At 43.6% G+C, this 15,491-nt stretch overlaps 1 protein-coding gene across 1 annotated transcript in view; it reads left to right on the top strand.

Moving 5' to 3' along the window:
- The window catches only part of LOC118473053 (60S ribosomal protein L36a), a 37,895-nt gene extending 23,795 nt beyond the window's left edge, over nucleotides 1-14,100 (top strand). The window contains exons 3-4 of the mRNA XM_035961332.1: nucleotides 13,556-13,735; nucleotides 13,882-14,100. Coding sequence (XP_035817225.1) covers nucleotides 13,556-13,735; nucleotides 13,882-14,100 — 399 coding nt within the window. The remainder of the gene's footprint in view (nucleotides 1-13,555; nucleotides 13,736-13,881) is intronic.
- Nucleotides 14,101-15,491: the final 1,391 nt, after the last annotated feature.

A 15,491-nucleotide genomic window follows, 5' to 3' on the forward strand; every position in this document is an offset into this window, starting at 1 on the left:
TTGTAGTTGTGTTTATATTTGTAAATTTCAGTTTCGCCCTATTCACCCCCCCTCTAGGCGACTATCAATTGGTATCAAAGCCCGGTGCTTCATTAGAGCCTAACCGCTCGAAGTGATGTCGGGAGATCACGCCAAGAAGGAGATGGAGACCGGCGAAAAGCCCACTACAAGCCATGGGAGCACTTCATCGGAAGAGTCCCGCACCAAGAGGAAGGAGAAGAAGAAGGACTCCTCCAAACGGAAGGAGAAAAAGGCTTCCTCTTCTCACCACCAAGAGAAGAAGGAAAAATCTTCTTCCCACAAGCCGCATCGGAAAGGCGACAAGCATAAGAGGATGAGGAAGGTGGTCTACTACGAGACCGACACTTCATCAACTTCTACCTCCGACTCCGATGCGCCCTCCGTCACTTCTAAGCGCCAAGAGCGCAAGAAGTATAGTAAGATCCCCCTACGCTACCCTCGCATTTCCAAACATACACCTTTACTTTCCGTCCCATTAGGCAAACCACCAACTTTTGATGGTGAAGATTACGCTAGGTGGAGCGATTTAATGCGATTTCATCTAACCTCGCTCCACAAAAGCATATGGGATGTTGTTGAGTTTGGTGCGCAGGTACCATCCGTAGGGGATGAGAACTATGATGAGGATGAGGTGGCCCAAATCGAGCACTTCAACTCTCAAGCAACAACAATACTCCTAGCCTCTTTGAGTAGAGAGGAGTATAACAAAGTTCAAGGGTTGAAGAACGCAAAGGAGATTTGGGATTTACTCAAAACCGCGCATGAAGGTGATGAGCTCACCAAGATCACCAAGCGGGAAACGATTGAGGGGGAGCTCGGTCGGTTCCGGCTTCGCAAAGGGGAGGAGCCACAACACATGTACAATCGGCTCAAGACCTTGGTGAACCAAGCGCGCAACCTCGGGAGCGTAAAGTGGGATGACCATGAGGTGGTTAAGGTTATTCTAAGATCACTCATTTTCCTTAACCCTACTCAAGTTCAATTAATTCGTGGTAATCCTAGATATACTAAAATGACCCCCGAGGAAGTTATCGGGAATTTTGTAAGTTTTGAGTGCATGATCGAAGGCTCGAGGAAGATCAACGAGCTTGACGAACCATCCACATCCGAGGCGCAACCGGTAGCCTTCAAGGCAACGGAGGACAAGAAGGAAGAGTCTACACCAAGTAGACAACCAATTGACGCCTCCAAGCTCGACAATGAGGAGATGGCTTTAATCATCAAAAGCTTTCGCCAAATCCTCAAGCAACGGAAGGGGAAGGATTACAAATCCCGTTCCAAGAAGGTTTGCTACAAGTGTGGTAAGCCCGGTCACTTTATCGCTAAATGTCCATTATCAAGTGACAGTGACAGGGATAACGACAAGAAGGGCAAGAGGAGAGAAAAGAAAAGGTACTACAAGAAGAAGGGCGGTGATGCTCATGTTTGTCGGGAGTGGGACTCCGACGAAAGCTCAAGCGATTCCTCTGACGACGAGGACGCCGCCAACATCGCCGTCACCAAGGGACTCCTCTTCCCCAACGTCGGCCACAAGTGCCTCATGGCAAAGGACGGCAAAAAGAAGAAGGTTAAATCTAACTCCTCCACTAAATATGAGTCTTCTAGTGATGATAATGCTAGTGGTGAGGAAGATAATTTGCGAACTCTTTTTGCCAACCTTAACATGGAACAAAAGGAGAAATTAAATGAACAAATTAGTGCCATCCATGAGAAGGATGATCTCTTGGACTCCCAAGAGGACTTCCTAATCAAGGAAAATAAAAAACATGTTAAGGTTAAAAATGCTTACGCTTTACAAGTTGAAAAATATGAAAAATTATCTAGTGAGCTAAGCACTTGCCGTGAGATAATTGACAACCTTAGAAATGAAAATGCTAGTTTAAATGCTAAGGTTGATTCTCATGTTTGTAATGTTTCAATTCCCAATCCTAGAGATAATAATGATAATTTGCTTGCTAGGATTGAAGAATTAAACATTTCTCTTGCTAGCCTTAGATTAGAGAATGAAAATTTGATTGCTAAGGCTAAAGATTTTGATGTTTGCAATGCTACCATTTCCGACCTTAGAACTAAGAATGAAATGTTGCATGCTAAGGTTGTAGAACTTAAATCTTGCAAACCCTCTACATCTAATGTTGAGCATGTTTCTATTTGCACTAGATGTAGAGATATTGATGTTAATGCTATTCATGATCACATGTCGTTAATTAAACAACAAAATGATCACATAGCAAAATTAGATGCTAAAATTGCCGAGCATAACTTAGAAAATGAAAATTTTAAATTTGCTAGAAGTATGCTCTATAATGGGAGACGCCCTGGCATCAAGGATGGCATTGGCTTCCAAAGGGGAGACAATGTCAAACTTAATGCCCCTCCTAAGAACTTGTCTAACTTTGTTAAGGGCAAGGCTCCCATGCCTCAGGATAACGAGGGCTACATTTTGTACCCTGCCGGTTATCCCGAGAGCAAAATTAGGAAAATTCATTCTAGGAAGTCTCACTCTGGCCCTAATCATGCTTTTATGTATAAGGGTGAGACATCTAGCTCTAGGCAACCAACCCGTGCCAAGTTGCCTAGAAAGAAAACTCCTATTGCATCAAATGATCATGTTATTTCATTTAAAACTTTTGATGCTTCTTATGTGCTTACAAGCAAATCCGGCAAGGTAGTTGCCAAATTTGTTGGGGGCAAACACAAGGGCTCCAAGACTTGTGTTTGGGTACCCAAAGTTCTTGTTTCTAATGCCAAAGGACCCAAAACAGTTTGGGTACCTAAAGTCAAGAACTAAATTTGTTTTGTAGGTTTATGCATCCGGGGGCTCAAGTTGGATACTCGACAGCGGGTGCACAAACCACATGACCGGGGAGAAAAGGATGTTCTCCTCATATGAGAAAAACCAAGATTCCCAACGAGCTATCACATTCGGGGATGGAAATCAAGGTTTGGTCAAAGGTTTGGGTAAAATTGCTATATCACCTGACCATACTATTTCCAATGTTTTTCTTGTTGATTCTTTAGATTACAACTTGCTTTCTGTTTCTCAATTATGTCAAATGGGCTACAACTGTCTTTTTACTGATATTGGTGTCACTGTCTTTAGAAGAAGTGATGATTCAATAGCATTTAAAGGTGTGTTAGAGGGTCAGCTATACTTAGTAGATTTTGATAGAGCTGAGCTCGACACATGCTTGATTGCTAAGACTAACATGGGTTGGCTCTGGCACCGTCGACTAGCCCATGTTGGGATGAAGAATCTTCATAAGCTTCTAAAGGGAGAGCACATTTTAGGATTAACAAATGTTCATTTTGAGAAAGACAGGATTTGTAGCGCATGCCAGGCGGGGAAGCAAGTTGGAGTCCATCATCCACACAAGAACATCATGACGACCGACAGGCCACTTGAGCTACTCCACATGGATCTATTCGGCCCGATTGCTTACATAAGCATCGGCGGGAGTAAGTATTGTCTTGTAATAGTGGATGATTATTCTCGCTTCACTTGGGTATTCTTTTTACAGGAAAAATCTCAAACCCAAGAGACTTTAAAGGGATTCTTGAGACGGGCTCAAAATGAGTTCGGCTTAAGGATCAAGAAAATAAGAAGCGACAATGGGACGGAGTTCAAGAACTCTCAAATTGAAGGCTTCCTTGAGGAGGAGGGCATCAAGCATGAGTTCTCTTCTCCCTACACACCTCAACAAAATGGTGTAGTGGAGAGGAAGAATCGAACTCTTTTGGACATGGCAAGAACCATGCTTGATGAGTACAAGACACCGGACCGGTTTTGGGCCGAAGCGGTCAACACCGCCTGCTACGCCATCAATCGGTTATATCTTCACCGAATCCTCAAGAAGACATCCTATGAACTCCTAACCGGTAAAAAGCCCAACATTTCATACTTTAGAGTTTTTGGTAGCAAATGCTTTATTCTTGTTAAAAGAGGTAGAAAATCTAAATTTGCTCCTAAAACTGTAGAAGGCTTTTTACTTGGTTATGACTCAAACACAAGGGCATATAGGGTCTTTAACAAGTCCACTGGACTAGTTGAAGTCTCATGTGACGTTGTGTTTGATGAAACTAACGGCTCTCAAGTAGAGCAAGTTGATCTTGATGAAATAGGTAATGAAGAGGCTCCGTGCATCGCGCTAAGGAACATGTCCATTGGGGATGTGTGTCCTAGGGAATCCGAAAAGCCTCCAAGTGCACAAGATCAACCGTCCTCCTCCATGCAAGCATCTCCACCAACTCAAAATGAGGATGAAGCTCAAGTTGATGAAGGGCAAAATCAAGAAGATGAGCCACCTCAAGATGATGGCAATGATCAAGGGGGAGATGCAATTGATCAAGAAAAGGAGGATGAGGAAGAACCAAGGCCGCCACACCCAAGAGTCCACCAAGCAATCCAACGAGATCACCCCGTCGACACCATCCTCGGCGATATTCATAAGGGGGTAACCACTAGATCTCGTGTTGCTCATTTTTGTGAACATTACTCTTTTGTTTCCTCTATTGAGCCACACAGGGTAGAGGAAGCACTTCAAGATTCGGATTGGGTGGTGGCGATGCAAGAGGAGCTCAACAACTTCACTAGAAATGAGGTATGGCATTTAGTTCCACGTCCTAACCAAAATGTTGTAGGAACCAAATGGGTCTTCCGCAACAAGCAAGATGAGCATGGTGTGGTGACAAGGAACAAAGCTCGACTTGTGGCCAAAGGATACTCCCAAGTTGAAGGCTTGGATTTCGGTGAAACCTATGCACCCGTAGCTAGGCTTGAGTCAATTCGCATATTATTGGCCTATGCTACTTACCATGGCTTTAAGCTTTATCAAATGGACGTGAAAAGTGCCTTCCTCAATGGACCAATCAAGGAAGAGGTCTATGTTGAGCAACCTCCCGGCTTTGAAGACAGTGAGTATCCTAACCATGTTTATAGGCTCTCTAAGGCGCTTTATGGGCTCAAGCAAGCCCCAAGAGCATGGTATGAATGCCTTAGAGATTTCCTTATTGCAAATGGCTTCAAAGTCAGAAAGGCCGATCCTACACTCTTTACTAAAACTCTTGAAAATGACTTGTTTGTATGCCAAATCTATGTCGATGATATTATATTTGGGTCTACTAACGAGTCTACATGTGAAGAATTTAGTAGGATCATGACACAGAAATTCGAGATGTCTATGATGGGGGAGTTGAAGTATTTCTTAGGATTTCAAATTAAGCAACTCCAAGAAGGCACCTTCATTAGCCAAACGAAGTACACTCAAGACATTCTTGCTAAGTTTGGGATGAAGGATGCCAAACCCATCAAGACACCCATGGGAACTAATGGGCATCTCGACCTCGACACGGGAGGTAAGTCCGTGGATCAAAAGGTATACCGGTCAATGATTGGTTCATTGCTTTATTTATGTGCATCTCGACCGGACATTATGCTTTCCGTGTGCATGTGTGCAAGATTCCAATCCAACCCTAAGGAATCCCACCTTACGGCCGTAAAACGAATCTTGAGATATTTGGTTTATACTCCTAAGTTTGGACTTTGGTACCCTCGGGGATCCACTTTTGATTTAATTGGTTATTCCGATGCCGATTGGGCGGGGTGTAAGATTAATAGGAAGAGCACATCGGGGACTTGTCAGTTCTTGGGAAGATCCTTGGTGTCATGGGCTTCAAAGAAGCAAAATTCGGTTGCTCTTTCCACCGCCGAAGCCGAGTACATTGCCGCAGGTCATTGTTGCGCGCAATTGCTTTGGATGAGGCAAACCCTGCGGGACTATGGTTACAAATTAACCAAAGTCCCTTTGCTATGTGATAATGAGAGTGCAATCAAAATGGCCGACAATCCCGTCGAGCATAGCCGCACTAAGCACATAGCCATTCGGTATCATTTTCTTAGGGATCACCAACAAAAGGGAGATATCGAGATTTCTTATATTAACACTAAAGATCAATTAGCCGATATCTTTACCAAGCCTCTTGATGAACAAACCTTTACCAAACTTAGGCATGAGCTCAATATTCTTGATTCTAGAAATTTCTTTTGCTAGCTTGCACACATAGCTCATTTGAATACCTTTGTTCATATCTCTTTTATATGCTATGACTAATGTGTTCTCAAGTCTATTTCAAACCAAGTCATAGGTATATTGAAAGGGAATTGGAGTCTTCGGCGAAGACAAAGGCTTCCACTCCGTAACTCATCCTTCGCCATCGCTCCAAGAAAAGGACCTTGCCTTTAGGGGAGAGAGTAAAAGCCCAAAGCAAAAGGATCGGACTTCGTCTTTGGTATAATCTTAACTCATTTACTTATGACCAAAGGGGAAGATAGTACTTCGAAGGGCTCTAATGATTCCGTTTTTGGCGATTCATGCCAAAGGGGGAGAAAGTATGAGCCCAAAGCAAAAGGACCGCACCACCACCTATTTCAAAAACTTAGTGTTTTCCAAGAAGTATTTATCAATTGGGATCCTGTTGTGTTCAAAAGGGGGAGAAAATAGTATTTCAAAATGGTATATCAAAACCCTCTTGAACACTAAGAGGAGGATTTAATTTAGGGGGAGTTTTGTTTAGTCAAAGGAAAAGCATTTGAAACAGGGGGAGAAAACTTCAAATCTTGAAAATGCTTTGCAAACTCTTATTCATTTACCTTTGACTATTTGCAAAAGATCTTTGAAATGAATTTACAAAAATTTTGCAAAAACAAAACATGTGGTGCAAGCGTGGTCCAAAATACTAAATAAAAAGGAAACATTCCATGCATATCTTGTAAGTAGTTATATTGGCTCAATTCCAAGCAACCTTTACACTTACATTATGCAAACTAGTTCAATTATGCACATCTCTGTTTGCTTTGGTTTGTGTTGGCATCAATCACCAAAAAGGGGGAGATTGAAAGGGAATTAGGCTTACACCTAGTTCCTAAATAATTTTGGTGGTTGAATTGCCCAACACAAATAATTGGACTAACTAGTTTGCCCAAGTGTATAGATTATACAGGTGTAAAAGGTTCACACTCAGCCAATAAAAAGACCAAGTTTTGGATTCAACAAGGAGCAAAGGGGCAACCGAAGGCAGTCCTGGTCTGGCGCACCGGACTGTCCGGTGCGCCACCGGACATGTCCGGTGCACCAGAGGAACTCAGACTCAAACTCTCCACCTTCGGGAATTCCCTGAGGCGACTCGGCTAAAATTCACCGGACTGTCCGGTGTACACCGGACAGTGTCCGGTGCGCCAAGGGAGGTCGGCCTCAGGAACTCGCCAGCTTCGGGAAACGCCAACGGCTAGTCCGCTAAAAATCACCGGACTGTCCGGTGTGCACCGGACTGTCCGGTGCGCCTCCGGAGCAACGGTCTTCTCCGTGCCAACGGCTCTCTGCCGCGCATTTAATGTGCGCTCTGCGCGCGCAGATGGCAGGCTCGCCCATGCTGGCACACCGGACAGCAAACAGTACCTGTCCGGTGTGCACCGGACACCCAGGCGGGTCCACAAGTCAGAAGCTCCAACGGTCAGAATCCAACGGCAGTGATGACGTGGCAGGGGGCACCGGACTGTCCGGTGTGCACCGGACTGTCCGGTGCGACATCGAACAGGCAGCCTTCCAACGGCCACTTTTGGTGGTTGGGGCTATAAATACCCCAACCACCCCACCATTCATTGCATCCAAGTTTTCTACTTCTCAACCACTACAAGAGCTCTAGCATTCAATTCTAGACACACTAAAGAGATCAAATCCTCTCCAATTCCACACTAAGCCCTAGTGACTAGTGAGAGTGATTTGCCGTGTTCATTTGAGCTCTTGCGCTTGGATTGCTTCTTTTCTTTCTCACTTGTTCTTGAGATCACAACTCCATTGTAATCAAGGCAAGAGGCACCAATTGTGTGGTGGCCCTTGCGGGGAAGTTTTGTTCCCGACTTTGATTTGAGAAGAGAAGCTCACTCGGTCCGAGAGACCGTTTGAGAGAGGGAAGGGTTGAAAGAGACCCGGCCTTTGTGGCCTCCTCAACGGGGAGTAGGTTTGCAAGAACCGAACCTCGGTAAAACAAATCTCCGTGTCTCACTTGCTTATTCGCTTGGGATTTGTTTTGCGCCCTCTCTCTCGGACTCGTTTATATTTCTAACGCTAACCCGGCTTGCAGTTGTGTTTATATTTGTAAATTTCAGTTTCGCCCTATTCACCCCCCCTCTAGGCGACTATCAGTGACAAAGAATGATCCAAATATGTCAAAATTTGTGTGAATACAATTTTGTTCTCAATTGCATTGATGTTGCACTTCTTTTAGTTGCTTTTGGATGTGTTGGCATAAATCACCAAAAAGGGGGAGATTGAAAGGGAAATGTGCCCTTGGGCAATTTCTATTATGTTTTGGTGATTATGTGCCCAACACATTTAAATAAGTTCTTATGTGCTAAATGAAGAGAGAAGTGCAAATCGAAGAGAAGGTATGTTTCTAGACTTAGTACATAGTTTTTAAGTACTAATATGTTTTATCTAAGTGCTAGAAACAGTAAGAAGAAAAGGAGAAAAGAACCAAAAAGACTTGGCTCGGTGCAGCCAAAACTCAGCTTAGTCTGGCACACCGGACTGTCCGGTGCGCCAAGATGGCTTCCGATGAACAGGCCACTCTCGAGAAAAATCAGCGGCGTACGACTATAATTCACCGGACTGTCCGGTGAGCCAACGGTCGGCCGCGCAATCCGCGGGCGACGTGTGGCCCGCGCCAACGGTAGGCAGGGGGCACCGGACAGTGTCCAGTGCGCCATCTGGCCTGGAGATGCAACGGTCGTCTGCGCCAGAATAGGAAGGAGATCGGCACCGGACCGTGTACAGTGACTGTCCGGTGGCGCACTGGACTGTCCGGTGCGCCACCCGACAGAAGGCAAGGATAGCCTTCCTTATTGGCCTCCAACGGCTCCTAGCTGCCTTGGGGCTATAAAAGGGACCCCTAGGCGCATGGAGCAGTCACCCAAGCTTACAAGAAATATTCTAAGACTCCAAGACTCCAACTTCGCACATTTGATTCTTTGAGATAGTGACTTGAGCTCCATTTGAGTTGTGAACTCCAAGAGTTGTGTTTTGAGCTCAAGTTGTGACTTGTGTGCGTGATTGTGCTGTGATTTGAGTCTTGTGTGTGTTGCTCTCCCCTTCCTTACTTTCGTATATCTTTTGTGATCATCATTGTAAGGGCAAGAGGCTCCAAGTTGTGGAGATTCCTCGCAAACGGGAGAAAGAAGAAAGGAAAAATCGTGGTATTCAAGTTGATCATCGAATCACTTGAAAGGGGTTGAGTGCAACCTTCGTCCATTGGGACACCACAACGTGGAAGTAGGCAAGTGTTACTTGGCCGAACCACGGGATAAAAATCGTGTGTCTCTTGTGTGCTTTCTCTTTGATTGTTTGTGTTCACAAGAGCTCGTTTCAAGCTACTTAGCCGTTCTAACTTTAATAACTAAGTTTTGTGGGTATTAGTGTTGAATTTTACAGGATCACCTATTCACCCCCCCCCTCTAGGTGCTCTCAAGTAGGTAAACAATATTTTGTTATCTTTTAACGTTTGATTGTATATGTTAACAAACATAATTTTCACCTTGAATTTGGTTGTGGATAACACTAACGGTTTCATACATTATCTCAGAATTGGTGAAAAATTTGAGCTTGTTGAGGAAGAGATGAATATTAAATTGTCTTGAAGATTCTGATTCATCTTGTTGGGCTATTATTCATCATGTAAGAAATGGAAAAGAATGACCGATCGGTTCGTTGTTCACTATATTTCTCTATCTAGTGTCTTTCTTTGCGTTACTAGAAGTCTTCAGAGCTTACCTATGCTCTTAGAATATAGTACTGCTTGCACATACAGATCAAAGCCAGTAGAAAACATGTTGTTTACTCAACCTTGGGTCACCCTACACGTGTTCTTCAAATGTCATTAGATGAGTTCCAAGTTATAAAAATCATTCGCCTAGCTTCAAAATTTGTGTTGGGCTCTATTGTAGCATTGCAGATGTGCAATATTTACTGCATTTGCATGCGTAGCAGATCTCAGTGACATGCTCGTGGAAAACACACTTTTGGTGTTGGTGGTCATCTGATGATTTATGGATCGTAAATTTTCTGGTTATTATTATTATGAACTTAGAGAAAGTAATCAGTGCATGTACGTATGTTGTTGATTAATCGATGCATGTATGATGTTTGTTGTCCACTTGGGAGTTGGGACCGGTAGCATGTGTGGGAAAGGCGAGCATGTTGTGTACTGTTTTATCTTGGCTCGCTATGCCCTGTGACCCAGGCTAGGCCTGTCAGCCCATCAATGTCCCTAGACCCCAAGACTTGTACTTTATTTTGCTTAGATGAAAAAAACTCATTTTTTGCTACCTTCTTGGATGGCATAACAAGGGATAATGCACACCGCTGATCTTTACATGCAATATACACTTACTTACACTACAACGTACAACATGCTCTATGTATCTAGAGGGGGTAGATCATGTCATTTTTTCGTAAGCCAACTACCAAGTCTTGGGCCTAATATCTGTGTGGTTTTCTTCTTTTTTTAAATGGAATATTTGTGTTGTGTTTCTAGACTTCTAGTCATTATGTTGTTGACATAGGCATGATCCATGTGATCCATATATTCCTAGTACCTCTGTCTCTTTTGAGGGTTGGGTGGGAGATCTAGCAAGAGGAGAGCCATTGTGAGCCAATGCCTCTTGTGATGTATGTCGTTGTCGTCACAAGTTCCAAGCAAATATTGGATGTGCATGACATTTCAGATTATTGGGAACTTAGTTGTAAATTCATAGAGAGTCTGGTGATGCGAATAAAGAAAAGATGGAGCAGGCCCCAGGGTGTGGACCTGACCAGATGATGCTTCCATGTTCGTTGTTATCTCTATTCGTTTTAAAATCTTCAAAACAACATTCCCCGTACCCAGGACACCAGTCAAACGAACGAACACCTTGTCCGTCAGCCAGCAAACACTAATCAATTAATTAATAACTAGGTGAACGCCCGTGCGTTGCTACGGATTAAACATGTTATGATAAGATATATTAAAATTAAAAAAATTCTAATTTTTATTTTATCTTTTTGTTATCATCTTTTAAAGTTCTTCATTTTGTTTCCTTATAACAAAACTATTTGGTGGACCTACATGTGCTTGTACTCAGATGCAATACATGATATCATGTATTATAAATTTCTATTTGTTATTTTTCTACCTTAGCACAAGTCGGTTGTTGATCATTGTCCAATTTTAATTACTTTAGGTTACAAGAGCAGATAAATTGAGTGGTCGATAAGCATTGCATCTTAATGTACAAGGTGGATTTGTTCGATGTGTAAGACTTATGTAAAAATTCTTAACTTTAAAAGATGACAACTTTATATATATATATATATATATATATATATACTGTATTTATATATTACACCTGGGTGCATTCAATATAGAGAATGCACCCAGGCCGAACCTATGTGCCAGGTCCGAGCCAACCGTCCCACCCATGCCGGTTTCGTCCCTCCCGCACGCTCCGGACAGAACCTTTTCATTTTCCCGCCCCCGCCCCTCTTTCTCCGCGAACGGCTCCTCCACGAACGGCTCAACCTCCTCACATAAGTTGCAATCACACCAGACTTGCAGTTGCAATTATACCAGACAGCAGTTGCAATCATTGTTTTGTTTTAACAGATTTTTGGACATAGTTATATAGAAGTTGCAATCACACCAGACCAGTCGTTGCAATTACACCAGACACAGTTGCAATCATTGTTTTGTTTAACAGATTTTTGGACATAGTTATATAGGAGTTGCAATCACAACCAGACCATCAGTTGCAATTACACCAGACAGCAGTTGCAATCATTGTTTGTTTAACAGATTTTTGGACATAGTTATATAGAAGTTGCAATCACACCAGATCAGAAGTTGCAATTACACCAGACAGCAGTTGCAATTATTGTTTGTTTAACATATTTTTGGATATAGTTATATAGAAGTTGCAATCACAACAGACCCACAGTTGTAATTACACCAGACCAGTAGTTGCAATCTTGTTTGTTTAACAGATTTTTGGACATAGTTATATAGAAGTTGCAATCACACCAGACCAGAAGTTGCAATTACACCAGACCAGCAGTTGCAATCATATTTTTTAACAAAATTTCTCAGAGTTATTCAGTACTTGCAATCACATAAGAGCAACTCAGCAGTTGCATCCACACTACACCAGCAGTTGCAATTACAACACACCATCGGTTGCAATCATTTTGTTTACATTTTTTAACAGATATTTGAGTAAAATTATACAACAGTTGCAATCACACATAATGCGGGCTTGCAATCCCACCTAATGCGGGGGACAGGGAGGCACGCAGACAGAGAGGCGCGCGGCGGCGCGGGGACAGGGAGGCGCGCGGCGGCGCGAGGACAGGGAGGCGCTCGGCGGCGGTGGGATCTAGGTTTAGAGGATCGGAGGAAGGAGGAGACGGCGGCGGCGCGGGGATAGGGATGCGCGCGACGGCGGCGGGGGCGGGGAGGCGCGCGAAACAGGACTTACGCCTGGGTGCATTCAATATAGAGAATGCACCCAGGTGCATTTTAGCAGCGCCGTATATATATATATATATCGAATTATTCAACATTTTAGTGGATCTTATAAAGCTGTTTGTGACAATTGCCTAATGAATGAATGAAATAGCAGGCAGGTGGAGCTGACATGCAGAGGACAGGTTCTTCGTCCCTTGTTGCTGGTCAAATACGTGAGACAATCAGGTGCTCCACGGCACCGCCCATGGAAGAAGACCTGACAACACCAGTCGACAATGATCCCTATGAAAATCAGAATCCCACATTTTTCCTATAAAATTATCTTGAGACAAAAGAGGCCTAACTTATTGGATGCATTGTTTAGTTTAGCAGGACCAACGACTAGCTTATGATCTGATGCTCAAGTCAATACATATGCATGCAAATGGGTCAGCTGTGTAATTCCAGCAAGCATGATCAAAGCATTTGTAGGCGAGCAGATGCTCCATGTGGTTGTAGCATGGTTGCAAGCTAGCAGATGCTCCACTCTATATATGTTGTATTCATAACCAACTCCACTACACCAACTGTAGTTTACTCAATATTTTATAACTGATTACCCACAAAACTATAGGTGGCTGAAATATGCAAAACAACCAAAAAAGCATATTGCAATAGTTTTGTTCTTGAGGGAATAATCATGAATATGCATCCACAATAGCCACCTTCATTCATCTATGTAATCAAGCAAGCTGTGAACCAGACAACAACATGATGCCCCTAATTTGATCAACTCACATCGACATGCAGTGCCTAAACTCAATCAGAGTTGGGATTCACTCTGTGTGCATCAAACACATACTTCTAGCCCCATGCCCCCATGTTAAAAGTGTTTCAATTGACCCTCCAAATAATAATTTATCCAGATGCCTAAAGAAAGACTCTTGGAGATGGATATGAAATGTTGTTTTAACATGTGTAGTTTGTTTCACATGTTATATAGGTGAACGTTCCTAAGACCAAGAAGACGTACTGCAAGAACAAAGAGTGCAAGAAGCACACCGTCCACAAGGTGACTCAGTATAAGAAGGGCAAGGATAGCATGTCTGCCCAGGGAAAGCGTCGTTATGACCGCAAGCAGTCAGGACATGGTGGTCAGACCAAGCCTGTCTTCCACAAGAAGGTAATGCAACATATCTATTTGATTGTACTTATACCTTTGTCTGTTTTGATGGTAGCATGAATGTCTAGAAATATCTGCGAATTCTAAATGCCTGTTGAGAGAATAATTTGGGATATGACAAATGTGATTGTATTAATACCTTTCAGGCCAAGACCACCAAGAAGATTGTTCTGAAGCTGCAGTGCCAGAGCTGCAAGCACTACTCACAGCACGCCATCAAGGTACTCCCTGTGTCCATTGGTTATAGATCACTCTTTGCTTACTCCCTGTGTCACAGAGGTGCAAGCATTTTGAGATTGGTGGAGACAAGAATGGCAAGGGCACGTCTCTTTTCTAAGCTTCTTGTCCACCTATCTGGTTGTTGAGTTGAAGCTATGGGTCTACTACTACTGTTCTAAAAACCTGTCGCCAAATTTCAATTTTAACGTAGCAATGAAAGCAGACCATGCTATGTATCCAAATTCCAATGTCTGACATTTGTTCTGGGGTGTTGGTCGACTTTTGGCTAAATGAAAGTTTTGTATCTTGAATATGTTTTGTGTTTGATTTTGTTTTGCCATTGCCTATGTCTGTTCTTGTGCCAAAAAAGTTCGATCATTTTTACACTGAGGATGGATTACATAATGTATCTGACTGGATGGAATCACGTAGAATGGACATATGTAGTTATGTGTAATGATGTCCTATTCAATTTGTGAAATCCATCTATCTTGCTATGTCTTTCCTCGTCTGCAGCGCATGGGAAGTAGAGAAAGATGAGCAACTCGGATATCATCATTTTAGCAAACAACCCGCCGGATTTCTTCGGGTCTAGTGCTGGAAACACTAAATTTTGGAACTAAGATAGGTGAAGAGCGAGCTCAAAGTGTTTGAGAGGTCGGACACCAGCACATTAATGTTGCAGATCAAATGAGTCGCTGAAAATGACGAGCGCACCTCTTGATTCACATTTTCATTTGGCATCACCAGGACAAACTTGCTCATGTTTCAGGAAATAGCCATCTTGTGATAGTTTAGATGCCCTTTGACAGGTTCGGATCATAAGTTCACCCTTTATCTACTCTGGCTCATCTGGAGTTCTAAACAGCTTAGAAGCACATGACATCTACCGTTCTTGCTTCATGAGGATAATAATCTTCAGGAGCATAAAACATCTACCAGCATTGCTAGGAACTGAACTCATCGATACAGAATTGAACTCATAATTACAAAATTCCGCCCACTCTAACTGCAGGATCAAGGTACAGGAACCAGGGCATGGATGTTACTGTACATGCCAAAGCCATGGCTCCTCAGCTAGTTGACATAGTAGCCAAAATTTGGAAACGTCCTAACTACTCTTCCAAATGGGCTAGGAGGACACAGGATGATAAAATCCCTACAGCTTCAGGGTTCACAAAATGATGTATACATGCCTCGCTGACGCCGATGTATGTGTTGAGAATGGACTCGAGGGCGTTCGGGTGGCGCAGGAACTCGCTAACGCCGATGCCAGAGACGTCGTCCGGCAGCAGCACGTGCTGCCACTGCCTCGCTGACAGCCGGGCGCGCCGCCCCGTCGGTGCCTGGCCCTGGCCCTGGCACTGGCCCGCGTCCTCCTCGGCGTCACGGCTTCCCACTGTGACCCTCCTACATGCAGAGTGAAGGCCTCGCCCCAAGAGTGGCATCTCGGTGGAGGGTGAGGCGAGCATATGAGAACATGCCCGTCTTCCTCGATCTCGTGCTTCAGACCCGGAAGAGAAGGGGATGTGAATAC

Source organism: Zea mays, chromosome 1, assembly GCF_902167145.1.
Source record: "Zea mays cultivar B73 chromosome 1, Zm-B73-REFERENCE-NAM-5.0, whole genome shotgun sequence".
Lineage (NCBI taxonomy): Eukaryota > Viridiplantae > Streptophyta > Magnoliopsida > Poales > Poaceae > Zea > Zea mays.